The sequence below is a fragment of the Osmerus eperlanus genome, chromosome 25 (assembly GCF_963692335.1).
Source record: "Osmerus eperlanus chromosome 25, fOsmEpe2.1, whole genome shotgun sequence".
Classification (NCBI taxonomy): Eukaryota; Metazoa; Chordata; class Actinopteri; order Osmeriformes; family Osmeridae; genus Osmerus; species Osmerus eperlanus.
Window position 1 is genome coordinate 3,713,097 of NC_085042.1, and position 25,922 is coordinate 3,739,018.

The 25,922-nt window shown below is 46.8% G+C and overlaps 3 protein-coding genes across 4 annotated transcripts in view; 2 read left to right on the forward strand and 1 right to left on the reverse strand.

Annotated features, from left to right (window-relative positions):
- Positions 1 to 127, forward strand: part of LOC134012320 (uncharacterized) — an 8,317-nt gene extending 8,190 nt beyond the window's left edge. The window contains exon 5 of the mRNA XM_062452113.1: positions 23 to 127. Within this exon, the coding sequence (XP_062308097.1) occupies positions 23 to 127 (105 nt within the window). The remainder of the gene's footprint in view (positions 1 to 22) is intronic.
- A 285-nt stretch (positions 128 to 412) lies between these two features.
- The window catches only part of LOC134012275 (phospholipid-transporting ATPase ID-like), a 33,475-nt gene continuing 7,965 nt past the window's right edge, over positions 413 to 25,922 (forward strand). The window contains exons 1-12 of one of the 2 annotated variants that reach the window (XM_062452041.1): positions 413 to 714; positions 18,972 to 19,080; positions 19,299 to 19,357; positions 19,886 to 19,999; positions 20,682 to 20,780; positions 22,151 to 22,212; positions 23,375 to 23,447; positions 24,030 to 24,100; positions 24,236 to 24,318; positions 24,522 to 24,680; positions 24,927 to 25,015; positions 25,281 to 25,474. In XM_062452041.1, coding sequence (XP_062308025.1) covers positions 19,038 to 19,080; positions 19,299 to 19,357; positions 19,886 to 19,999; positions 20,682 to 20,780; positions 22,151 to 22,212; positions 23,375 to 23,447; positions 24,030 to 24,100; positions 24,236 to 24,318; positions 24,522 to 24,680; positions 24,927 to 25,015; positions 25,281 to 25,474 — 1,046 coding nt within the window. In that variant the 5' untranslated portion in view covers positions 413 to 714; positions 18,972 to 19,037. The remainder of the gene's footprint in view (positions 715 to 18,971; positions 19,081 to 19,298; positions 19,358 to 19,885; positions 20,000 to 20,681; positions 20,781 to 22,150; positions 22,213 to 23,374; positions 23,448 to 24,029; positions 24,101 to 24,235; positions 24,319 to 24,521; positions 24,681 to 24,926; positions 25,016 to 25,280; positions 25,475 to 25,922) is intronic. The other variant, XM_062452040.1, reaches the window with a different exon arrangement.
- LOC134012321 (piggyBac transposable element-derived protein 4-like) lies at positions 2,974 to 11,445 on the reverse strand. The gene is made up of 2 exons (XM_062452114.1): positions 9,708 to 11,445; positions 2,974 to 3,050 (listed from the first exon to the last, which is right to left on the reverse strand). Exons 1-2 carry the CDS (start codon positions 11,443 to 11,445, stop codon positions 2,974 to 2,976), a joined length of 1,815 nt encoding a protein of 604 aa, XP_062308098.1.

A 25,922-nucleotide genomic window follows, 5' to 3' on the forward strand; every position in this document is an offset into this window, starting at 1 on the left:
GTTTCCCTTTTTTGGCGGGTAGGAAATGGAGTTCACCGCGAGGGAGACTAACCCAAACGAAGAACAGGGCGACAAGATGGAGGGATTAAAAATGGAGAACGGGAGGAAAAAGGCGACACACAACTGAGGAAAGGAGAGAAAGGTAAGGTTTAAAGATCCAGCTGTGTGAACAACGAGTGACCGAGGACTGAGAAGGAAACCAGACTGGCGGTGCGTTTGTTTGGTGGCTGTGTGTAATCCCACCCTGTGTTCCTGTTCATCCTGTGTGTGTGCACGCGCGCGTGTGTAGGGGAAGAATGTGTCCGCCTCCTCATTGAATGTCGAGCCCCACCTCCTCTTCACCCGAGCAAAGTGAGAGCAGACGAGAGGAGAGAGAGAGAGAGAGAGGGAGGGAGGGAGGGCCAGATGAGAAAAGAGGAGAGGAGTCTGAAACGGTGACTATGAATGAGGGAGGAGTTATGACAGAGTGAGAGCGAATAAAGAGGAGTATTAGAAAACTAGAGGAGGAAGTAGAGAATGAGAGAGTGGTGTAGTGTAGAGAGTCTATGTGGAGTCTGTGTGTGTGTGTGTGCGACAAAGAGAAAGAGAGAGGCTGAGAGGGACAAGCTGCCCTGAGGAAATATTAGCTGCTTGTTCGTGTGCCGGATTTTCACTAGACTGCTACATCGCTCCCCTGCCCCAGACACGCCCATGTGGCCGGCATCAAAACAGATGGTAAGGACAGTCCTGTTTCTTGAACCGGTCAAGGGTCGAAGGTCAGCTGAAGACTTGGGTTTGTCGCGGAGCAGAGACTTCTTTTTTTTTACGGCAAAACAGAAACAGAACGTGGTAGAGAAGACCAGGCGAACCCAACAGAAGGTTGTGGGTTGAACGTGTTCTTTCTTTTTTTCTTTATCATCTCCTTGTGTGTTCCCTTGAGAACCCCAAAGCTGCTGAACGAGTGAGCGACTGTAGCGCTCGGTTTTTCGTTTTGAGAGAGAGAGAGAGAGAGAGAGAGAGAGAGAGAGAGAGAGAGAGAGAGAGAGAGAGAGAGAGAGAGAGAGGCGAAGGTGGAGCCCTGGTTTGAGGTATTTTTCCATGCTGTAACGTAGGCTTTTAAAGGCTGTTTCCCCCAGTAGTTAGACCTATAATACGTTTGGTTAGGTCACCATTTCAATCATGCCGCTGGTATCCTTACTTTCATCAGTAGTTGTGACGGACGTGCACCTTCTGTGTTAAAGGTTCTTCTTCTACAAAGAGGGACTTGTTGCATACTGCATGTGCATAGTGATGATGGTGGCAGTGATAGTGGAGATGATGGTGTTGATCAATCTCCCCCTTGACCACGTCAAGTGGCTTCTTCCCCCCCCCACCCACCCCCCCCCCCCCCCACCCCCCCCCCCAAACTCAGAAGCCAAATAAAAGACGCTGATGGCCAAAACGCCTCATAACTGATGCTTCCTTCCTGTTTTACCACTCCTTCGTTTGTTAGCCCCATCTGAAGGACGTTACGGACACAACGCGCTGGTCGTCAAGCGCTGAACCCGCTGGCACGGCTTTGATGTTGTAGCCCCGCGGCAACTCCCTCCTTTTGTCAGTCGTGAACCCTTTTGTCCAGAGCCACTGTAACTCTCACCTGGCGACCTCAAAATCCCCTCTGGCCGATCCGAGGCCATCAATAATGCAGCAGTCGTGAACAAAAGCTACGTTCATGCAACAACATCTGCAACTGTTTTTGGATGGGTTGTGTCAACCATGTGCCGTTTTTTTAAAAATAAAACATGGCTGCTAGTTTAGCATATTCGAGTGGGTAATAGGATGCTACATGTGTCAAATCTGAATTCCGGTCAAAATATCACCCTGCCTGTGAGAACCAACAACAGTCAAGGGTTTGTTGGATTAATCATAGACATTGGACATTGTTTCGTTTTTGTCAAATACACAAGATTAAATAAGTTACTATTTTAATAGGCATGGATATGGTTAAGCTTTAGGTCTATCAAAAAGTCTGGGGGTTATAAGGTAAACTGAGAGGGAGGCCATTCTCACATCAGCTGTCTGGTCTGAAAGGTCAGGTGAATTATTAAGCGTTTGATTGTTCAAGTTTTTGTGGCGTGCTTTGCTCCAGTCAAAAGGGCCGGGCTGGTTTGGTGCCCCTGCTGTGTGTCGAGAGAGGCAGTGTCACAGGTGAAACGTCTAACCTTGATTCCTCTCGACCTTTCACCTGCCTCCCTCTCATCTCGCTTTGCAGACGAGATGAATTCTTTCATCTTGATTGGACGAGATCTGTCGCCTTGATTTAGAATCTACTTTCAGACACGGGTCATGGACGGATTGACAGTTTTGAAGTGTTCTTAGATGTTCTGTTAAGTCAACCGCTTTAAATTTCAATCATATTCATTTGTCATTAGTACTTCTTGTCATTTAAATGACTTATTGATGATGGGGTTGTTTTTAACCCTGAATTCATTTCACTGATGTGTTAGCAGTTTTAAGAAAGTTTCTGAGAAATGTTCTTCAGATTTGAATGTTGTTCTTGTCCATGATGTTTGGTTTATTTATTTTTTATTTTAAATATTTTTTTATGGGGTGCATTTTATTGCTTTATTGGATAGGAACAGTTGTAGATAGACAAAGGGAGGCAGAGAAAGAAGGGGATGACATGCAGGAAATGGCCCGGGACAGAATCGAACCCGGTGAATCACGGGGCGCCCTCATGTCTATGATGTTTTAATGAAGAAAGGGTTAAGGCCTTGATATAATCCAGTTTTGGTCACGTACGTATGCGAAAGCTACCTATGCGGCATTGTGCATGCACACTCCACTGCATACTTGATGTCTGCGTGGTTGTTTAAAAGTTATGTCCGCTAGGAGGTAGGTCAGCGACGAAACGCGTTTACCGGAAATAAGTCCACAGCTGCTTCTGATTTAGTATAATGGAGGTATTGCTGTCTAGTGTCTAATATTTGCTCTTAAAAATGTATTGTACTACTACTACTTCGCTGCATCCATCTCGCAGAACGTCAGAGGGGCTTCGGTGTACTGCCCCTTGATTTCTGGTGGTGTTGCACCTGGCGTATGCGTACACTTAAGGCGCAGGGACATGTGCACAAAGTAAACACCAAACAAACACAGGATACGTGCGGCAGCCATTATGCATACTCTGTTTCGCCCGCGAGACAAAAATGCTGCCTCCCCCTTCCTCAGTTACGACGCACTAAATTCTAAAAAATATATTTTTTAGACGCTACACATGTTATACATCGTTGGAAAGCTACGATTCTTGTGCTTCCATTGAAATAAACCAATTCAAGACCAAGTCGCAATAGCAAGCAAAGTCAACGTCTTTTTCCGGTGAACATTCCTTCAACAATGCCAAAGAAAAAAGTTGTACTCACCCTAAGTTGTTCAAATAGGTCCAGGTGTGCAAATCATGCCATCAAAACTTGATCTGCGTAAGTCCCAAGGGTTCAAAGTATCTAACCATGTAAAGTAATTCGTCCAAATACAATGTTTTACGTTCATGAATAGCCATTATCCTTTGTTTCATTATGCAAGTTAGCCGACGGAAGAAACAACTTGTTCACATAAAAGTGTTATTTTCTCCGGTTTATCAACGGAGTATTTACAAAATGAAGGTCTCAAAATGTCCGTTGAACCCTCCCCTTTTGATTGACACCTTGTTCGACCCAATAGGAGCTTCCATGCCCCGTTGACAGCCCTCTAAAGCCAACTAGGTCTGTGCGTCCTGCCCCCCCCCCCCCCCCCCCCCCCAACAAATTTCTCGAACTGGCTTCGACTGGCTCTGAAATTAGCTCGTTAGCCTTGTAGCTGACAGCTAGCTGAAAATGCCAATACCTCATTTGTATGCGTCTGTGGAGCCTTCAAAATAACAGTCGATTGCGCAATATGGTTGACAGAATCAGTGTTCTTTGTGCGCCAATCCTTGGAATCAGATAAAGCACTCCAATGTGTTCATGCTTCAGTTTTTGTGTTTCAGTATTACTAATTAGGGATTTAGCTATTATATATGATATTTCTAAGTACCAGAGATGGGCCAGAGATAACAATTATGAAAAATAATACCTTTTTATTTGACCTTGACCTTGGTTACAAAGGGTCATTTTGGAGTCTCCAAAAGACCCTTTTAGAAAATTCCTGGATGTACTCTTATAAAAACATGTGTCAAATATGAATATATTGTGGTATTATGTTTGACTTTTGATTTGAATTGGGTAAGGCTTCAACCTGTGGTCCAATTTAGTCTTCCAGATAATACCTACCACCTCTAGGCCTATTCAGGCCTCTGTTTTCAAAACAAAATCTAGGCGGAAATAGAAATTTTCACTTTCCTTGTGTTCAAGCTTCTATTACTCAACACTAGAAGGACTGACAGGGGTCCTGACAACAGGGGACATAACTTCAGAGTGTCAGCTTTCAAAAGAGATCATTTACATGCATGTACTCCAAATGGTTCAAGAACAGCTTCCAATTTACTTTGGGTATGCTGTTTAGGCGTTTTCAGGCAAATTTAACAGGAACATGAAAAGGTTAATAAAGGTTAATAAAGTCCCCTATGTTGTAATGGATGGATACTTGATTACACAGGTTGTTATCATATATGTTTTGTCACTATTGATTGGAGAGGAACAAAGTAGAAAGTGAAAGAAGATAGATCATTATGATCCCAAGATTTAAATCACTACCCAGGGGACATTGAAGCCTGTTTGCACAGCCTGAACCACTTTGAAAAACCCCAAATTCTAACTGGAAATCTATTTTGTTGCAATACCAATTTCAGTCATTTCAATTACAGTATATTGTGGGTACATCATGAACAACATTAGAAATACATTTACTGATGCAGATAAACAGATTTTGTGGGTGCTGGTGTAGTTAAAAAGGGGGGGAAACTGGGCAACGTTCTGACTAGCCTGCTATGGACGTTTCACCACAAGACTTCTCCGAAACATCTTGCCTCACCACTTATTTCCCTCTGCTACAAACCTATGCAGACCTATGGGGGGTTCACTTTCCCAGTGAAATGTATGTGAAGTGAATCAGAGTAAGGTGTGCAATCACACTTCTCAAGTGCAAGGCCATGTCTCATTTACTGACTGCTTTTAAGACCACATCAACAGCAGAAACCAACTTTCTCACTCTAGATCTTAGTCACAGACTCTCCCCCCCCGCCCACCCAACCCATACGATCCCCTCCCAACCACTGATTTAGCAGGAAACTTTGCGTGTTTTGTTCATGTACTTGACCCAAATCGGCCGTGTGGTTACCACAAAACTCATCCAAACAGCTATAAACAGGGTTGTTTGTTTGGTGCAAGTATTTATCCAACTTTTAGCCATGCTCTGTTTTGACTCCTATACCTAGCAACCTGTCTGTTGTTGAATCTGTTCAGAACCTTGTTCACAAACCTGGACCCAAGTGTATTGCCGGGACTGAATGAGGAAGTGACTTGGATAGTTTTGTACACTAACGAGTGCATGTGTGTCAGATAATAATGTCATAATGTGGGGGTTTAAGTGGGTCTCTGGTGTGATCTTGGGACAGATCACTGTGGGACAGAAACTGTGGAACAAACATGATTTGGCTCAGTGGGATAATCTTGCAACATGCTCTCTAGCAGACCCACCAGGAGCGCTGTTATCAGAGTGACACTCTTCCCCTTCTGAGAAGAGTAATTGGGCCATTTGGCGACCACGATGAGGGTTTCCATGGTTCCTCAGTATGTCTTTTATTTATGACATGATCAAATGTATGATCTGATGACGTGCTCTACTTTTTGAAGTTGCTTCTAAGTGCTCAAAATGTCAGGGTCTAAATAGAACCCAAACGCTGTAGTTGATAAATGTATTGCATTGTGTTTCACTATATATTATTATTTGGGGACACACATTTTAGGACTGTTCCCTGTATTTTAAATATAGTCTCATATTCACAATGTTCTATTGTGGCTTAAATATTGTAAATGAACAGGATAATGAGTATACAATATAAGAGGTACTGTAATTTCAACAGTGTGTGGTACAAGGTATGGTCTTGGCATTCCTGCACTGTCTTTTTCTCAAGACTAAAATCCTGTTTTTCTCTGTACAGGCGGGGCTCCGCTCAGAAAGTGCTACTTTCTGTCATTAGGGCTTCCTTCCATTGTTGCTTTCTAATCCTGATCTGCTAATCGGGACTATTTGTCTAACAGGACTCCAATAATGTGACTTAGTTACAAAAGACTTACTGACACACTTAATAACTCAGTTATTCGACGCCATTTGGAAGTTATGAAACATTTGACCACTCATGACCCTACAACCATGTAATGATGATGTCACCTGAATCATTCTGAATTAGTATACACCTCCATGTCCTTTTTCAGCTGACTTTTGACTGTGTTAGGAAAATCTTTTATTAAGTAGTGCACAGAGTCGATGAAGATAAGGCAGTTTATTTTCTTGCAGCATGCAGCAAGGAGACAAGTCTATGGTGGTACAAAGTTGTCTGAGGAACTCGGTCTCCTTTTATCCTAAAGTTCTCACTCGTGTGTGTGTGTGTGTGTGTGCGTGTGTGTATGTGTGTGCGTGTGCGTGTGTGTGTGTGCGTGTATGTGTGTGTGTGTGTGTGTGTGTGTGTGTGTGTGTGTGTGTGTGTGTGTAAAACGACATCTTCAGTTTGGAGTGGAAAGTTACAATATAGAAGTTGACCCTGGTCCCAACACCATATGGAATTTGACATCTGTTTAGCTTACTTGCTAAGTGAAAAATCTTTACATGCTGAGTAAAGGTAACAGTCAGCCTGTTTAACCCTCACGCTCTCCTCATTGTCTATGCAGCCTGAACTTATCCTTCGCGCTGTCTCCGGGTCATTGTGACCCACAGCGTTGTCTATTACGCCACCTTCGCGCTGTCTCGGGGGTCGTTGTGACCCACAGCGTTGCATATTATGCCACCTTCGCGCTGTCTCGGGGGTCGTTGTGACCCACAGCGTTGCATATTACGCCACCTTCGCGCTGTCTCGGGGGTCGTTGTGACCCACAGCGTTGTATATTACGCAGAAGACCGCTGTGGGTCACAAGGAACCGGAGACAGTGCGGGGTCTCGTAATAGACAACACAGACGTTGCCGTGTCTAACAAAAAGGCAGAGACAGCGCAATAAATAAGTATCTCTCTGGTGGTCTAGTGGCAAGACTGTGGGGCTTTCAGCTCCGTGGCCTGGGTTCGCTTCACAGTCAGGGCAAATGTGATTTCATTTTTATTTAGACGGATAGTGTTTCACTTCACTATTTTTGTATTACAAAAGGTTGTCAGCACGAGGGTGGCGTAACAGACTAGGTATGGTGAGTCACAGCGCAGACTAGGATACAGCGCGAGAGTGTACTAATAGGCTAGGCAGACAAGGCTAGAAATAAAAGGGTTCACTTTATTTTAAATTTTTTTTATTATGAAAAAGTTGTCACAACGTCAGTTTGCTTCACCACGACCCCGAAACGGCACGAGAGTGGCGTCATAGACTAGGAAGACAACGCGAGGAATAAAAACAAATGTTTCACTTTATTTTTGTATCATGAAAAGTTGTCACACCACGCATGACACCGTGCTTCACAACGACCCGCAGACAGCACTAGGGGTAAAACCTCCAGCCCGCCGTCCTGATACATCATCTATCCCTCACGCTCTCCTCATTGTCTATGCAGCCTGAACTTATCCTTCGCGCTGTCTCGGGGGTCGTTGTGACCCACAGCGTTGCATATTACGCCACCTTCGCGCTGTCTCGGGGGTCGTTGTGACCCACAGCGTTGCATATTATGCCACCTTCGCGCTGTCTTGGGGGTCGTTGTGACCCACAGCGTTGTATATTACGCAGAAGACCGCTGTGGGTCACAAGGAACCGGAGACAGTGCGGGGTCTCGTAATAGACAACACAGACGTTGCCGTGTCTAACAAAAAGGCAGAGACAGCGCAATAAACAAGTATCTCTCTGGTGGTCTAGTGGCAAGACTGTGGGGCTTTCAGCTCCGTGGCCTGGGTTCGCTTCACAGTCAGGGCAAATGTGATTTCATTTTTATTTAGACGGATAGTGTTTCACTTCACTATTTTTGTATTACAAAAGGTTGTCAGCACGAGGGTGGCGTAACAGACTAGGTATGGTGAGTCACAGCGCAGACTAGGATACAGCGCGAGAGTGTACTAATAGGCTAGGCAGACAAGGCTAGAAATAAAAGGGTTCACTTTATTTTAAAAAATTTTTATTATGAAAAAGTTGTCACAACGTCAGTTTGCTTCACCACGACCCCGAAACGGCACGAGAGTGGCGTCATAGACTAGGAAGACAACGCGAGGAATAAAAACAAATGTTTCACTTTATTTTTGTATCATGAAAAGTTGTCACACCACGCATGACACCGTGCTTCACAACGACCCGCAGACAGCACTAGGGGTAAAACCTCCAGCCCGCCGTCCTGATACATCATCTATCCCTCACGCTCTCCTCATTGTCTATGCAGCCTGAACTTATCCTTCGCGCTGTCTCGGGGGTCGTTGTGACCCACAGCGTTGCATATTATGCCACCTTCGCGCTGTCTCGGGGGTCGTTGTGACCCACAGCGTTGCATATTACGCCACCTTCGCGCTGTCTCGGGGGTCGTTGTGACCCACAGCGTTGCATATTACGCCACCTTCGCGCTGTCTCGGGGGTCGTTGTGACCCACAGCGTTGCATATTACGCCACCTTCGCGCTGTCTCGGGGGTCGTTGTGACCCACAGCGTTGCATATTATGCCACCTTCGCGCTGTCTCGGGGGTCGTTGTGACCCACAGCGTTGTATATTACGCAGAAGACCGCTGTGGGTCACAAGGAACCGGAGACAGTGCGGGGTCTCGTAATAGACAACACAGACGTTGCCGTGTCTAACGAAAAGGCAGAGACAGCGCAATAAACAAGTATCTCTCTGGTGGTCTAGTGGCAAGACTGTGGGGCTTTCAGCTCCGTGGCCTGGGTTCGCTTCACAGTCAGGGCAAATGTGATTTCATTTTTATTTAGACGGATAGTGTTTCACTTCACTATTTTTGTATTACAAAAGGTTGTCAGCACGAGGGTGGCGTAACAGACTAGGTATGGTGAGTCACAGCGCAGACTAGGATACAGCGCGAGAGTGTACTAATAGGCTAGGCAGACAAGGCTAGAAATAAAAGGGTTCACTTTATTTTAAAAAATTTTTATTATGAAAAAGTTGTCACAACGTCAGTTTGCTTCACCACGACCCCGAAACGGCACGAGAGTGGCGTCATAGACTAGGAAGACAACGCGAGGAATAAAAACAAATGTTTCACTTTATTTTTGTATCATGAAAAGTTGTCACACCACGCATGACACCGTGCTTCACAACGACCCGCAGACAGCACTAGGGGTAAAACCTCCAGCCCGCCGTCCTGATACATCATCTATACATCCCATGCATGTGTTGGTAGTAGCGTTAGCAGCGCTGTGGCTTGAGCAAAGCCCTCTTCTGCACTCGACTGAGTTGTTCAGTCTTCTGCACACACTCCCGCGGGTCGTCCAGGGTCAACGGGAACCTCTCCTTGGCCGAAGCCCAGCTCGGTGGGGCATGTGGGGCAGTATACATGCGAACAGGATTTGCAGACAGGCCTCTTACACCCGCGACAAACGGTGAACGTTTTACGGTCCTTCTTCACCGGGCAGACTTGACATCTCTTCCTCTTACTGGCAGGGACCGGCGACGTCGGTCCTGCCGATGAGGAGGCGGCGGTGGCGGCTGCTGCCGCTGCCGCTCTATCCTCTCCGGGTCGCCGTTGAGGAGGCGGATCGCGACAGCTGGCCATCCGTAGATCTTTCACAACCGCGGCAGCAGCTCCAGTGCGGGGCAGACATCGTCTTCTTTCGATCAGCGGAGTCACGAGGGCCCTTCCGAGTTGCTCGAGGAAAAACCTTCTCTTGTTGCGCTTACGCGGCATCCAGTTGGGGTTGACCTCTCTCCATATCACAAAGGCGTTGTAGGAGGAGACGTCAACGATGTTGCTGAAGATGACGAGGGGCCAGCGGGCCGTCTTCCTTTTACAGCTGTAGGCCGTGATGACCTTATCCAGATTGTCGACTCCGCCTTTGTTCAAATTATAATCCAGGACGATGGTCGGTTTGCCGTCGTTTCTGTCACTGATTTCAGCGTCTGTGTGGCGTGTGCTCATGAGTAAAACGTTCTTATTTTTCTTCGCGAGGTAGGAAACCAGAGTGGTGGTTGGAGTGAAGGCGAACTGCGACGACAGCACCCGTCGCGTCTTCGTCGTCAGCAGCTCGGACGGCAGCTCGGCCCTGTTCTTTCGCACGGTGCCAACCACGGTCATGTTTCTCGTCGCCATGAGCTCTCGTCCGAGTTCGTAAGAGGTGAAGAAATTGTCACACGTCACATTGCGATCCTTCAGGCCCTCTGTCACGTCGAGCACGACGCGCATCCCCTGGTTCCTCTCCGGGACTCCGTCCATCTGCTTCCCGGTGTAGACTTGCATCTTCCAAGCGTAGCTTGATTTTGCATCGCACGCCACCCACGACTTGATGCCGTATTTCGCCGGTTTGCTTGGCATGTACTGCTTGAAAGGACACCGTCCTCTGAACGCGAGCAGTTGTTCGTCCACGGTCACTTCGGGCCCTGGGTCGTAGAGGCGTGGTAATCTCTCTACCCACATATCCCAGACCTCTCTTATCGCCGCCAACTTGTCCGTCGCGCGTCTCGCCGCTCGTGTCCCACGGTCGTCAAATCGTATCGACGTCGAATAGGTGTAGAAGAGTTTCAGCTGCATGGTAGCGCGGAAAATCGCTCTGCCGCTTTGCGCGTCCCATAGACTGGCGGCCGCTTCGCCTCGGGACTTGTACACCCCTGCCAGGATTAGCAGCCCTATGTAGGCACGTAGGTCAGTGGCGTCCATGGCTTTCCACTCCTCTCCGTGTTTCAGATAACCTTCCCGATTTGTCACGTCCAAGATTACTCTTTCGATTTGTGGCGTGACAAAGAGTAAAAATGCGGAGACGATGTCGTGAGCGTGGGAAACGGCGTAAGCTGTGGGTCCTCTGGGGGTCCTCTCCGTACTGTCACGTTGCGACAGCAGCCTCGGATTCCTCCGATACGCAATCGAACGCCATTCAATTTGGCCGTTTTTCGACAAGAAAGTATCTCTGTCGATTTGAGGGGCTTGGTCGGCGGCGACGGCACCGTCGTCGTCGTGGTTGACTGCGTCATACTCTTGCCCGTCTTCCTCTTCCTCTTCTGACACATGCTCCGCGTACTCTTGCCTGTCTTCTTCTTCCTCCTCCTCCTCTTCTGCCACATTCTCTGCACACTCTTCCCCGTCATCTTCTGACACATCCTCGGCCTCCTCTTCAGACTCACTTTGCTCGATGTTGGCAAACATCTGCTGTAGAACTTGCAGCGCACTGAAATCCCGAGCCATAGCTGCGTTACCCTAGACAGAAGCTGTCCTGACCCCCACGGAATGTGTGTTAGTAGCACTTGTCTACAGCTTACGTGATTGCATGGACAAATTATTCTAAGGACGCCTCCCTAATTCGACCGCCAAAGAGCGATCAAGAATCGTCGAATCGTAAAAGGCGGCGCGCGCGCGCGGTTGGACCCAAAAAATAAAATAAATAAAAATAAATAATATAATATAAAATTAAATAAATAAATAAAGTGGACGAGACAAGGTCGGAGAGAGGCGTCCATTTCATCTGTCTCCCGCCCTTCCGACCTTATCAATTTAATCTAGGTCGATGTGGCCAGTCTGATTCCAAAGGGGCCGCAGCCGCACGGCCGCTCGGCAGACGGGTCCGGCCGCGGTTACCATTTGTCTCCCGCCCTTCCGACCTTATCAATTTAATGTCGGTCGACGTGGCCAGTCTGATTCCAAAGGGGCCGCAGCCGCACGGCCGCTCGGCAGACGGGTCCGACCGCGGTTTCTCTGAAGCCAGACGTCACGTGGCCCGTCTGCTTGCAACTTGGCAGAAGGGTCCGACGGCGGTTTTCTCTGGTTATCTGGTTGGACAAAACAAAAAAAAATAAAAAAAAATAAAAAATATATAAATAAAGTGGTGAGAGAGGTCCGGCCGCGGTTTTCTCTGGTTCTCTGGTTGGACCAAAAAAAAAATAAAATAAAATAAAATAAACAAAATAAAATAAAAAACTAAGTGGCGAGAGAGGTCCGGCCGCGGTTTTCTCTGACGCCAGACGTCACGTCGCCCCCGTCTGCTCGCCGAGGCCGTCCTACCTGCAAACTTGGCAGAAGGGTCCGACCGCGGTTTTCTCTGACGCCAGGCCAATTCTCCCGCCGAGAGGGATCGCCAATCGTCGAATCGTAAAAGGCGGCGCGCGCGGTTGGACAAAAAGAAAAAAAAATTAAAAAATAAAATTGAAATAAAATAATATAAAATAAAATACATAGACTAGGTGCGGTGAGTCTCAACGAACCCGAAGCGGCACGAGAATCACGTAACAGCCCACCAGGTAGACAACGAGAGGAATACAAATGTTTCACTTTAGTTATTTTTATTGTATATAAAAGTATTCACAACATGATCCAAAGGTAGCACAAGGGTTAAAGTTGACATTGTCAGAATTTAAGACATGTTCAACACCAATACACCACCGTGAGCATGAACACTCTGGGTGACCATATCATACGTAAAGGATCCCATGGAGGTATCCCCATCCTTTTTGGTGAAGACAATTTTGATCTCGGAGCCCAACACCGTAACAGTTTCTGACCATAAGCTGGCTTCGTTTTTTTTTGGGTGTGGGGTTCCGTCGTAGATGACATACGCCGAGGTAGCGACCACCCTTCCGCTGTCTGACACTGTCGCCCAGGGATTGGCACAGTTGATCATGGGAGTCATCGTCCTCACCTGCCGAGTGCGGCCGCCGTGACCGGAGGTGTGCGTATCTTTAGCTTTAGGTTCAGACGGAGCTGCCTTCGTGTCGGAAGGCTTCGGAGCCGTCGTATAAACATGGCAACCCGAGGGTCCGACGTTGATATTCAGGTCCAGTGAGCCCACGTCCATGTTGCTGATGCCCCCCCCGACCACAAGCCCACGCTCGACGGCAGGAGTGAACGATATGGTCTTTGGCTGATCAAAGTTACTCATACTGCTGCTAGATGTCTCAGCTGACTTGATTTTAAACATCAATGGATGGATACATGCCAAGCACAAAGCTTTATACACCATGCATGCAAATGACCCCTCCCCCATGCTAGAGTTTACTTTACTCAGTTGACAACTCAGACTCACAACTGACAACTCAGGGAGGGCATGTGGGGCAGTATACATGCGAACAGGCTCTGCAGACATACTTCTTACACCTACGACAAACGGTGGTCGTTTTATTGTCCTTCTTCACCGGGCAGACTTGACATCTCTTCCTCTTACTGACACAAGAGGTGACCGGTGGTGAGGAGGACGGTCCTGCCGATGAGGCGGCTGCTGCGGCTGCGGGGGCTTCGTCGTCCTCGTCGTCAGCCTCTTCAGGTTGCCGTTGAGGAGGCGCACCGCGACAGCTGGCCGTCCGGAGACCTCTCACAACGGCAGCCGCCGCTGCCGCGTGGGGGACACGTTGTCTTCTTTTGATCAGCGGATTCACGAGTGCCCTGCCAAGCTGCTCGAGGAAAAACCTCCTCTTGTTGCGCTTGCCAGGCATCCAGTTGGGGTTGATCTCTCTCCATATCACAAAGGCTAGTGATATAACCTGATATATAAACTTCTGGGGCGGGCGGCGGGTTCACAATTGACAACGCAGACACGACGGTGGGTCACAATGACCCGAAGGTAGCTCCACCTAGTGTTAACTAGTGATATAACGTGATATACACACTTTGACAACGCAGACACTGCGGTGGGTCACAATGACCTGAGGGCAGCGCGAGTGTGCCTCCTAGTTTTAACTGTTGATATTATGTGATATACCCCTCCCCTACGTATCTATGTTTTTATATTAGGAAGAGTCGCACCGAGACGGCGGTGGCAGGGTTAATACAAAAATAATAATTATTTTATTTTTATAAGGTAAAGGTATCGCTACACGACGGTGGGTCACAATGACCCGAAGGTAGCACAAGGGGTAGGAATAGGCATCGCAACACGACGGCGGGTCACAATGACCCGAAGGTAGCACAAGGGGTAGGAATGGGCATCGCAACACGACGGTGGGTCACAATGACCCGAAGGTAGCACAAGGGGTAAGAATGGGCATCGCAACACGACGGTGGGTCACAATGACCCGAAGGTAGCACAAGGGGTAGGAATAGGCATCGCAACACGACGGCGGGTCACAATGACCCGAAGGTAGCACAAGGGGTAGGAATGGGCATCGCAACACGACGGCGGGTCACAATGACCCGAAGGTAGCACAAGGGGTAGGAATGGGCATCGCAACACGACGGTGGGTCACAATGACCCGAAGGTAGCACAAGGGGTAGGAATAGGCATCGCAACACGACGGTGGGTCACAATGACCCGAAGGTAGCACAAGGGGTAAGAATGGGCATCGCAACACGACGGTGGGTCACAATGACCCGAAGGTAGCACAAGGGGTAGGAATAGGCATCGCAACACGACGGCGGGTCACAATGACCCGAAGGTAGCACAAGGGGTAGGAATGGGCATCGCAACACGACGGTGGGTCACAATGACCCGAAGGTAGCACAAGGGGTAAGAATGGGCATCGCAACACGACGGTGGGTCACAATGACCCGAAGGTAGCACAAGGGGTAGGAATGGGCATCGCAACACGACGGTGGGTCACAATGACCCGAAGGTAGCACAAGGGGTAAGAATGGGCATCGCAACACGACGGTGGGTCACAATGACCCGAAGGTAGCACAAGGGTTAAGTAAGCTTGCGGTTGCAACTATGAGAGGTTCCTATTTCTTAAAATAACATTATTCTTTTAAGCTTGCATAACACACACATAGAAATATTTCAATATACAGACTGACACACACACCCACCCCCATCTACACAAAAAAAAAAAACATCCAGGCACATTCAGTCTGAGAAAGCAGTCTGGAGGCTGCTCTGTCTTGAGAACTGAAGATATGTCCAGCCAGATACCTTATCAGGAAACTCACTGGAGGGGGCGGGTTCTGCAGATGAGTGCCAACGACAACCAGGTCTCTCGTCATCTCAAACCATCCTTAGATGCTTAACGTGCTTAAGGGGATTGTGGATCTGACTGAAGTATTAGTTGATGAATACATTTTGATTGAATAGTGTCATTGCATTTTGCGTGTACAACCAGCTTTAAGGCTTCAACAAGCACTCTTTTGTGGCGTAGCTTTGAGATCAGCTAATATGTGACTTAGTAAAACACCACTGTGAAATGAGTTTCTGTTTTCAGGAGACTATTTTGAAGGGTAAATGATTGGCTATAGATCATTACAAGGGATCGAGGTCAGGGCAAGGAAGGCATCATTATTGTCAAGTGAACCCTCTCAATGTACAGGCATGCATTCTGCTTTTGAAGCAGACATACTCTGGCTAATTATAGCAAGTGAACTGATACCAGAAGTATCTGTTGATAGAAAACAGCAGATTGTGTAAGCTGAGGAGGGAATGCAACCACTGGTTAGTGGTCCACAGAACAAACCATTCCTCTTCCATCTGTCTGAACACAGTGAGCCAGCAAACAGCACTGCTCCAACCCAGACCAACACATAAATCACTGTACATAACAGTACCCATTAAGAAACATCACCCTTTGCCCCCAAAAGAGGTGGTTCTGCTTCAATACACCCCTCCTCTCTGTTGATCATCAGATGATGACACGCACATCTCACCATAGACCCCAAAACAACTAGGCTGGTTCTGAATCAGCCTATCTGGCAACCATTTTGTTCTGGATCACAACATCTTAAACCTTCTTAGTTACTGTATATGGTATGAGGAAAAGGATCAGCTGGGAATTGACTATTGATGTGTTTGTGTTTGAAGGGTGAGGTTAATGAAATACTGAGTATTAACTGGTAGATTCACTCATTTGTGACGACAGTCATGTTCTAGAGAAGGGGCAAGCACAGATGAAAGTGGAAAGCTGTCCCTGGGAGATCTGCAGGCTCGTCCGAAGGGACTCCGGACCACGCTACCAGACAAAGGTTGATGTGTGTGAATCATTAGCTGGAGAGTGGGTCCAGACATCCTTTTCCTTTCTACACAAACACACACACGCGTGCACTCACACACACACTTCAGGTCTGACTGACTAAACGGTGAGGTCTGTTTTCACAAAGAACGCCTGTTTTCTGCTTCAGAAACCAAATGCTGTGCCACTGATTAAACAGAGACATCCACACTCCCTGTTGAACCCTCTGCCCTCTCAGTCCTTATTGTCCAACCACATGTTGGTCTTTCACATAGGAGGTTGTTACTTTGCTCACGTAAACTCACATTTACGTTTTGTATTGTTTCGTGTGGAACATGAAAAAAAAAAATGCTGGACTGTACTACATGAAAACGACCAGACAAGAAATGGTGACTTTCAGCTATCGGTTCTTGATGTTTTTCCTGGTCGACGTTATCTTTTGGTTTCAGGGGTTGGAGGTACAGTACCTTGCTCTGTTTGGTTTGAGCTGGCCATGCCAGGTCTGGGAATGGCTCGTTCAGGGTTGTTGGCCAGAGTAGACATGTTCCTCAAGTTAAGTTTTACCCCAGGCGTTTCCTGTGTTTCCCACCAGTGGCAATGATGTCATGACTAGGTCTTCTTTCACTACTTTTACAGGCTCCACTCCTCTCCCTCCCTCCCTCCCTCCCCCTCCCTCCCTCCCTCCCTCCCTCCCTCCCTCCCTCCCTCCCTCCCTCCCTCTCCCTCCCTCCCTCCCTCCCTCCCTCCCTCCCTCCCTCCCTCCCTCTCTCTCTCTCTCTCTCCCTCCCTCCCTCCCTCCCTCCCTCTCCCTCCCTCCCTCCCTCCCTCCCTCTCTCCCTCCCTCCCTCCCTCCCTCCCTCTCTCTCTCTCTCTCTCTCTCCCTCCCTCCCTCCCTCTCTCCCTCCCTCCCTCCCTCCCTCCCTCTCTCTCTCTCTCTCTCTCTCTCCCTCCCTCCCTCCCTCCCTCCCTCCCTCCCTCCCTCCCTCCCTCCCTCCCTCCCTCCCTCCCTCCCTCCCTCCCTCCCTCTCTCTCTCTCTCTCTCTCTCTCCCTCCCTCCCTCCCTCCCTCTCTCCCTCCCTCCCTCCCTCCCTCCCTCTCTCTCTCTCTCTCTCTCCCTCCCTCCCTCCCTCCCTCCCTCCCTCCCTCCCTCCCTCCCTCCCTCCCTCCCTCCCTCCCTCCCTCCCTGCCTGCCTTCTCTTGGTTATTTCTTTCTTGCCTACTTTACTTCATTACTTCTTTACTTAATGACTCTTACTTACTCAACTCTTCAGCCATGGTCTCTTGTAGCCAAAAACCTTTAACTCGTCATTTTACAAGTTGAATGTTTGAAAGTTTCAGCATCATCAAAACACATGATGGATGTCATTAGTCATCGCTAATGACTTGATCCAGTTGACATTTTATGTATGAGGATTATTAAAGAAGCAGGGGAGAGGGTGTGGTGGAAATCACTTTGCTCTCGTCTTTTAAGATATTCCTTGAATTTCAAAGGAAAGTACACTTTTATTTTATTGGATTTTCAGGGGTGGTTTTATTTGGTTACATCTTTAGGCTTAGTTTAGACTGTGTGAAATGGAATTTTGTGTGTGTGTGTGTTCATGTTCCACCAGGGACGTGGTATGCCTCTTAGAAACACGCTGAAGAACATACATGTAGCTTCTATAAATAGCTGCAGTGTGTCTGGGGGGGCAGGGGGGTGGTAGGGGGGAACCAAAACATCTGCTTCCTGTCTTGGAATCTTCAACAGCAGCCACTGTTCACACACACAGACACCAACTTATTTGTAATCTTGTAAAGCAAACCATATGCCTATGTTAGAAGTCTAAACAAATCAACAGCTCTGAGATTAAGCTACAGTAATCATCACCACGGTGAATGTTTGGGGGCAAAACAGGGTTGTATTGTACAGGTATGTTATAAAAATGTTGCGGTCAAAGGGAACCTTATCGTACACAAACGTATGGCCTGTCGTCCGTATAGGTGTGTGTGTTCGTGAAGGTGTCTGTGACCTAGAACCGCTCTGTTCTAGGCCAATAAAAGACTGTTGTCATGCCAGAGGAAGTCTCCAGCTCTGACAAAGGCCTGAGCCAGGGGGTGGATGTGTTGAACCTGTGGTGGACCGGGGGTCTGGGCAGCCGAAGGGGCACCTCCCTCTGACTCACGCTGGTCTCTGCGCCTGATGTCAGAGGCTGATGCAAACCCAGAGCAAGACCCAACCTGAGAGGGGGCACTGAGTGAAGCGTGCTCTTACGTACATGGAAACGTGTGCCTCCTTCACAGACACACACACACAGACACGCAATAACAAAAGGGGTACTGTATCTTCCCAGATTTGTGTGAGAACCAGACACCGTTTCAACCAAGAGAGACACGTACTGGCAGATGATAAATATACTGCAGGCTCATACGAGCTGCAGTCTGTCAACAAATACTGCACACATCTGGCCTGCAGTGTTATGGCAGAGACCATCCTCGTTCACTGGGAATTCGACCTTATCCTAGCTTTTCCCCTCACAGGAAAGTAGAACTGAAACAATGCCCATGTTCTGATAATGCTGTATAAAATGAACAGGACACATGGGATTTTACGCAGCATCTGAAATCTAACTCATCCCTTGGGAGGCAACACACGTTTAGAATGCTAACACCCTGTTTTACGGCTCCAGTCAGGAAACTGGTGGCTGGCAAGAGATGGATGCTGCCCACCTAATCGGAAACTTTGGGGAAATGCATTCAATAGCTGTTGTGTAGAACGTCAGTAAGCCTCACCCATTTTTGAGTGAGATGGATGTTTTGCTATATTTTGGCATCGTAGATTGTATGTGACCTTTTCCTCCTGTTTTTTAACAGTGTCCCTTATTTTGTCTCTGCCAGTTAGATGTCATGGATGGATAGCGAGAGGAAGAGAGGGGAAAGATGTCATTTTTAGGGCTTGACTGCGTGAAGAAGAAAGAGAGGGGTGAGTGCCTCTTGAATTCTGTACAGTGACATTTGAGAAACGGTCAAAGAGATATTCGATTCATTCAAGAGCCAAGAGTCCACCACTCGATCTCTCTCTCTCTCTCTCTCTCTCTCTCTCTCTCTCTCTCTCTCTCTCTCTCTCTCTCTCTCTCTCTCTCTCTCTCTCTCAGTAAAAAGCTACAATATACTCCTTCTCATGTCTCGGTTTCTCTTCAGAGTTGGAAAGAAAACTCAGAGCGAATGACAGAGAGTTCAACATCTCCTTCAAGTATGCGGTGAGTTGAGCACATGCTGTGTGTCTTTCACATGTTTACACTAACCCCCTCTATACATTATTGTACATGTTGAGTCCACATACTGACCCCATGAACCCCAGAAGTATCTGTCTGGTTTTAATCAGAAAGCTGGAAGTAAGACAGACACTGGAGGTCAGGGTGGTCTGGCGGTGAGGGCACTTCCCATTGTAGATAGTACTGGAAGGAGCGGTTTCCTGGACTCATGCTAGAGATTGTATTAGTCCTCTTGACTTGTGCAATGTTATGGTGAAAAAAGCATTTGTCTCACTTCTTCTTTTCTTAATACAGTAGTTTCCCAAAAGGAAATCTAGACCCAGTTTGACTAATTCAGCTTTCAAAACAACAAAAGTTGTTTTAGGGTGAAAGTCTTATGTTCTTTCTGTGAGTTCAGTGCTTTGCTTATCCATTTGTTGTAAATTAGTAGTGTGTGTGTGTGTGTATGATAATTGAATTCATTTCTCCCTCTCCTCCCCATTCCTTGTTCTCTCTTTCTGTCTTTGTCATCAGACCAATGCCATCAAGACCTCCAAGTACAGCTGGTTTACCTTTTTGCCTCTCAACCTCTTTGAGCAGTTTCAGAGGATTGCTAATGCCTACTTCCTATTTCTGCTCGTCCTTCAAGTGAGTGGAACACACCATGCGCGCGCACACACACACGGACTATAGACATGCTGTCTCTCAGGCTCACACACTAGCACACACACACACACACGGACTACAGACACACACTCTTTCACACACACTGGCACACATGCATATATTCAGGGACGTAGGTTTGTGTTCAAATGTGAGTGGGACAGCTTTTTTTAAATAACTTGAAGATGCTGTTTTCTTAATAAAGAGTGAGGTGGATGGATTTTCCTATATCTTTTTTTTTTATCCCACCCACATATAATAAACCCTGCATGGACAACAGATACAAACACACTCTTTTGCACACACAAACACAGAACGTTTAGTGATTGTTGGGTCAGTGAAACGTCTGCTTGTATTGCCTACAGCTACAATCAGTCAAAATACTGGGCAGGACATGACTAAGCATAGAGCAGAGAGATTCAGGAAATAAGATATCCACAACCGGAAACTGCGTAATTGTCCCCTTGAACATTTGTCATTGACAAGTTGTGCTTTGGACACATACATCATAATAGTTCCTGACCTAGAAAGAACACCGCTAAATAGCAACCACTCTGTTTAGTGTGTGTTTAGCATGATATAAATATTTGCCTGGAAGAACGGTATTGACAAAGGTTTAAGCCAATGTTGCGATAATATTAAATGTTGGAATCTTGTGTTGGACCAGGTGATTCCAGACATCTCCTCTCTCTCGTGGTTCACCACGGTGGTGCCCCTGGTTCTGGTGCTTTCAGTGACGGCAGCTAAAGATGCCACTGACGATATCGTAAGTATGAAGACAGCCTGAGCTGCTGAAGTTCTGAAGTACAGCGCCCTACATGCCAAGAACGACTTACTTTGATTGACCCACAATCTCGATTTACCCCATTATGACTTATCTCTCCTATAAGTAATGGCAAGTTACTGGTTTTTTTCAACCAGACGTGTTCAGGACAGCTTTTTTGCCAGCCCTAGTGTTCCATCTCTGACTAAAAATGTTTTTCATCTGTTCTCTGGCCCCTGCTTGTCATCAAGCCTCCGTTTTTTTTCTCTGTTTTTCAAACAGAAGATTCCCTGTTCTAAATCAAGTTATTTTCTCTCTGCAGCACATTAGTACCTGAGGCAGCTTTGTGACGTGTTGTTTTGGTGTTTTTGTGTACTGAGTAGCTTCTGAGGTGATTTGAGGCTATTGTTAGTTTGTTTGTTTGACTATGTCACCCTGCACTACTCTCCCTGCACTACTGTCTCGCTGCAATCAGGTGACTCCTGAATTCCCGCCCAGCCTCGAGGAAGAGGCAGTGTAGTCCAGGCAACTGTTGCTGTGTTGGTGGCAATTACATTATTTCTCAAAACATGGGACCTGTTTTTCTCCTAATTTTTAGGGTCAGGTCTTTTGCTGTTGTTTTTAACAGACTTCATTCAACTGTTTTTCTATTTTAGAAAGAGATAAGTGGGGGCTTACTTTTGATGTTTTTAATGAATCTTTCCTTGTAAAAGAACCCCAGGAGAGAACGACAATTCTTTTGGACTACTAACTGTTTATTAGTGTATTCACTGAATCAGAGCCATATATCCCTCCATCCTATCCCCACTAGACTCACTAGGGAGTCAGGTGGCTGAGCGGTTAGGGAATCGGGCTAGTAATCTGTTGTGTCCTTGGGCAAGGCACTTCCTTCGATGAAATGTCCCTGTACTTACTGTAAGTCGCTCTGGATAAGAGCGTCTGCTAAATGACTAAATGTAAATGTAGTCCAGTTCCCTTCTTTTGACCATAATCACCAAATCATTCTGTTCCTGAATGATGCACACACAGCAAAACAATGAGTCACTGACATGGTTCCCAAGAACCTGTCTGCATAGCAGCCTCCCTTGTGTTGCTTTGGCGAGATCATTGGATTCTAGCTTATGACAATTGCCAACATGTATTGATGATTCAAGATTGTGACTGGAAGATTGTGATGGCGGGAATGACTGTTGGGTCCAAAAACGCTTTGTTGAGATTGTCATTTTGTTGATTCATCTCACTTTGATAGCTTTTGCAGTTTAAGAAATTGATGATATCACATCAGTGTGAAATTGAGTGTCGCCATCATTTAAATAGAAAATACCACATGGTTGACTAGAGCATGACTGATTTAGGTGTGTGACTTTTCACAGAATCGCCACAGGAGTGACAAGCAGGTGAACAACCGCAAGGTCCAAGTTCTCCTGGATGAAAAGTAAGTTGTTGTGGGGACCCAACAGCCCCAAGGATAGTAACACAAGGATAATTAAATTTGAGGACTTTTCTTGGTCAACACAAGCTGAAGTGCTATTTCTACTGATCTTCTTTTTCTTTTTTTGGGGGAGGTTAGGGTTGGAATTATTAGTATTATTATTAGTATTATGGTTAGAATTCGGGGTTAGGAGGTAGGAATAGTGTTAGTGGTTAGGAGTTAGGTTTAAGGTTTAGGTTGGGTTATATTTTGAGTTAAGGTTAGGCTAAGGGGTCAGGGAAAACTGGATTTTAAATGGGATTGAATTGTGAGTCCCCCCAAGAATAGCAGTTCAAGCTGTATGTGCATGCCTGTCAGGCACCCATAATTCCCTCTGTTCAGGAGGGCTCAGCTGTGTAACAGGAAACAGCTGCAGGACTACAGGAAGTGGTTGTTTTCTTCCTGTAGACCTGTGACATTCCCACCTTTCACAACTAGCAGACACAACACAGGACTCAGGAGGCATTGGGGCTACAGAGTACACATGAACCATAAACTCACAGGAAACGCATACCTAGATAGTTTATACGCTGAGGCAGGAAGTTAGTTTAAAAGCTATGGAGGTAAATGTAAATAGGGAGTCAGGTGGCTGAGCGGTGAGGGAGTCGGGCTAGTAATCCGAAGGTTGCAAGTTCGATTCCCGGTCATGCCAACTGACGTTGTGTCCGTGGGCAAGGCACTTCACCCTACTTGCCTTGGGGGTATGTCCCTGTACTTACTGTAAGTCGCTCTGGATAAGAGTGTCTGCTAAATGACTAAATGTAAATGTCCTGGAATGCCATCAAACAAAGTGAAGGATTCTTTGGTGAAGTCAAGGTTACGTGCACAGATGCACTCACCAACATCATCATCCTGCAGCTTAGTCCTGTAACTTAGTCCTGTCTGTAACTCTCACACACACACACACACACACACACACACACACACACACACACACACACACACACACACACACACACACACACACACACACACACACACACACACACACACAGAGATTACAAAGTGTATTTACTCAATAAGAATTGATTTACAGTACATCTGATATTGTATTATATACTTCTAAAAACGTTTATCTGAATGTCACCATGCCTAAATTACCTCAGTCGTTTCTCTCATTTCTCAGACTGAGGAGTGAGAAATGGATGGATGTTCAGGTGGGGGACATCATCAAACTGGAAAACAACCAGTTTGTCACGGTGAGAAAAACTTTCAGCTTTCAGTTTCAGCTTTCAGTTTCAGCTGAGTAACTGTAACCATAACCACCCTTCACAGCTAGACTACATTTAAGACCAGTGCTGGGTTAGACAGTATACTGTAGGAATGGGTTAGACGGTAATGTACTGTAGCACTATTGCCAATACCTTCATGGATGAAAATGAACGCACTTCAGAGAAATAAGTTGGGGAATTTGTGGTTTCTCTAATATGAAGAGTGTATAATATAAGAAGTGTTTATAACATAACATTTATTGACACATTTTGTGTTTACACAATTCATATAAAGTATGTTTAGAATTGCCAGTGTATTCATCTTCGATACAGAAATTCAATAGAAATTCAGAAGGCACTCTCATAAACGGGTCAGCATAATCTGCAATGATTTTACAGTGGCCTGAGTTGGCATGAAAAATGACCTGCTCACCGTCTTTGTCATTTGTCCACTATGTGGCTATTAGTGCTTTATACGGCCTGTAGACGTTTATTGTTAATTAGTAGCATCGGGGTATGTTTTGAGATGGTGTACAGAATTTCTTATGTTTAGTCTCTTCTTGTCTTCAGGCAGACCTATTGCTGCTCTCCAGCAGCGAGCCGCTCAACCTGGTCTACATCGAAACCGCTGAACTAGACGGGTTTGTTTACGGACCTGTGTGTCTGGAATCAAGTTCAACCGCAATGAGTTTGAGCGCGAACTGAGAGAAGCAGTAGAGTATGTGTAACCGTGGTGACAAATCCACTTCTTCCTCCTCCTCCCTCCCTCCTCTCAGCGAGACCAATCTGAAGGTGAAGCAGGCTCTGACCGTCACAGGGGACATGGGGGACAGCGTCGAGAGCCTCGCTGCTTTTAACGGTGAGTCTCTAACCCAGGACACGACAGCTAGATTGATGTGGAGAATATTTATATTGACATCATCTTATTATTTGTTTCCATTTGTGCTATTTTAGACCCCTGATGCACAAAAAAAAACGGCCCTTTCCTTCTCGCAAATGTCCCACAGAGAGGGACTTCTCTCTCTGTTTTTGTTTACAAATGTACGACGTCTTTTGTTCAAGGTGAGGTGCGTTGTGAGCCGCCCAACAACCGTCTGGACCGTTTCACGGGCACGCTGGTGTACGAAGGGCAGAAATATTCTCTGGATAACGAAAAGATTCTGCTTCGAGGCTGTACCCTAAGGAACACCGATTGGTGCTTTGGCCTGGTGCTGTTTGGAGGTACGGTGTCACACACACGACCTGTCTGGAACATGTTGAAAACTTCACTGTGGGGGTTATTCATGGTGGAAAAACGCATTGGTTTTGCGTTAAGTGGATAAGATGATTGTAGTTTTGAGTTTATAGCGATGATGGATATCATGTGGGTTAGGAGAGTCTGATTCGGTTCACCAAGTGATGTATCGAGCCAGGACAGAGAGAATTCTCTCTCCCAGAAACTCATCCTATCACTCGGGTCCTGTTCAGGTCCGGAGACCAAGCTGATGCAGAACTGCGGCAAGAGCACGTTCAAGAGGACGAGCATCGACCGCCTCATGAACGTGCTTGTCCTCTGCGTGAGTCTCTTTTATTCACTGGCTGTGTTGCGTGGAAACCTAAAACGGCAATTCCAAAATCATTTGGAACGCAATCTCACCACTTACACACAATTACTTTAACTGAATTATTTATGAAGTACTGACAACACAAAGGTGTTTTTCGAACACTCACCAAAACCACATCGGTTTCCTGTGTGTCCTGTGAAAAACACCGGAAACTGTGTTTTGATCAACATACCCACACCTATTGACCTTTTTGACCGACCTCTGGCACCCCCTGCAGATCTTTGGCTTCCTGGCCTTCATGTGTACCATCCTAGCCATCTGCAACAGCATCTGGGAGGTCCACCTAGGGTCAGAGTTCACGGTTTACTTGCCCAGACAGGAAGGAGTTAGCTCCGGCTTCTCCGGCTTCCTCACCTTCTGGTCCTACGTCATCATCCTAAACACTGTGGTGCCCATCTCCCTCTACGTAAGGTAACTTTGTGTGTGTGTTCAAGGCTTGCTGGATGGAAGGTGTGTGTGTTTCTGTGTAGCTGGATGGAAGGTGTGTGTGTGTTTCTGTGTAGCTGGATGGAAGGTGTGTGTGTGTGTTTCTGTGTAGCTGGATGGAAGGTGTGTGTGTGTGTGTTGCTGTGTAGCTGGATGGAAGGTGTGTGTGTGTGTGTGTTTCTGTGTAGCTGAATGGAAGGTGTGTGTGTGTGTTTCTGTGTAGCTGGATGGAAGGTGTGTGTGTGTTTCTGTGTAGCTGGATGGGAGGTGTGTGTGTTTCTGTGTAGTTGGATGGAAGGTGTGTGTGTTTCTGTGTAGCTGGATGGGAGGTGTGTGTTTCTGTGTAGCTGGATGGACGGTGTGTGTGTTTCTGTGTAGCTGGATGGAAGGTGTGTGTGTTTCTGTGTAGCTGGATGGGAGGTGTGTGTTAGTG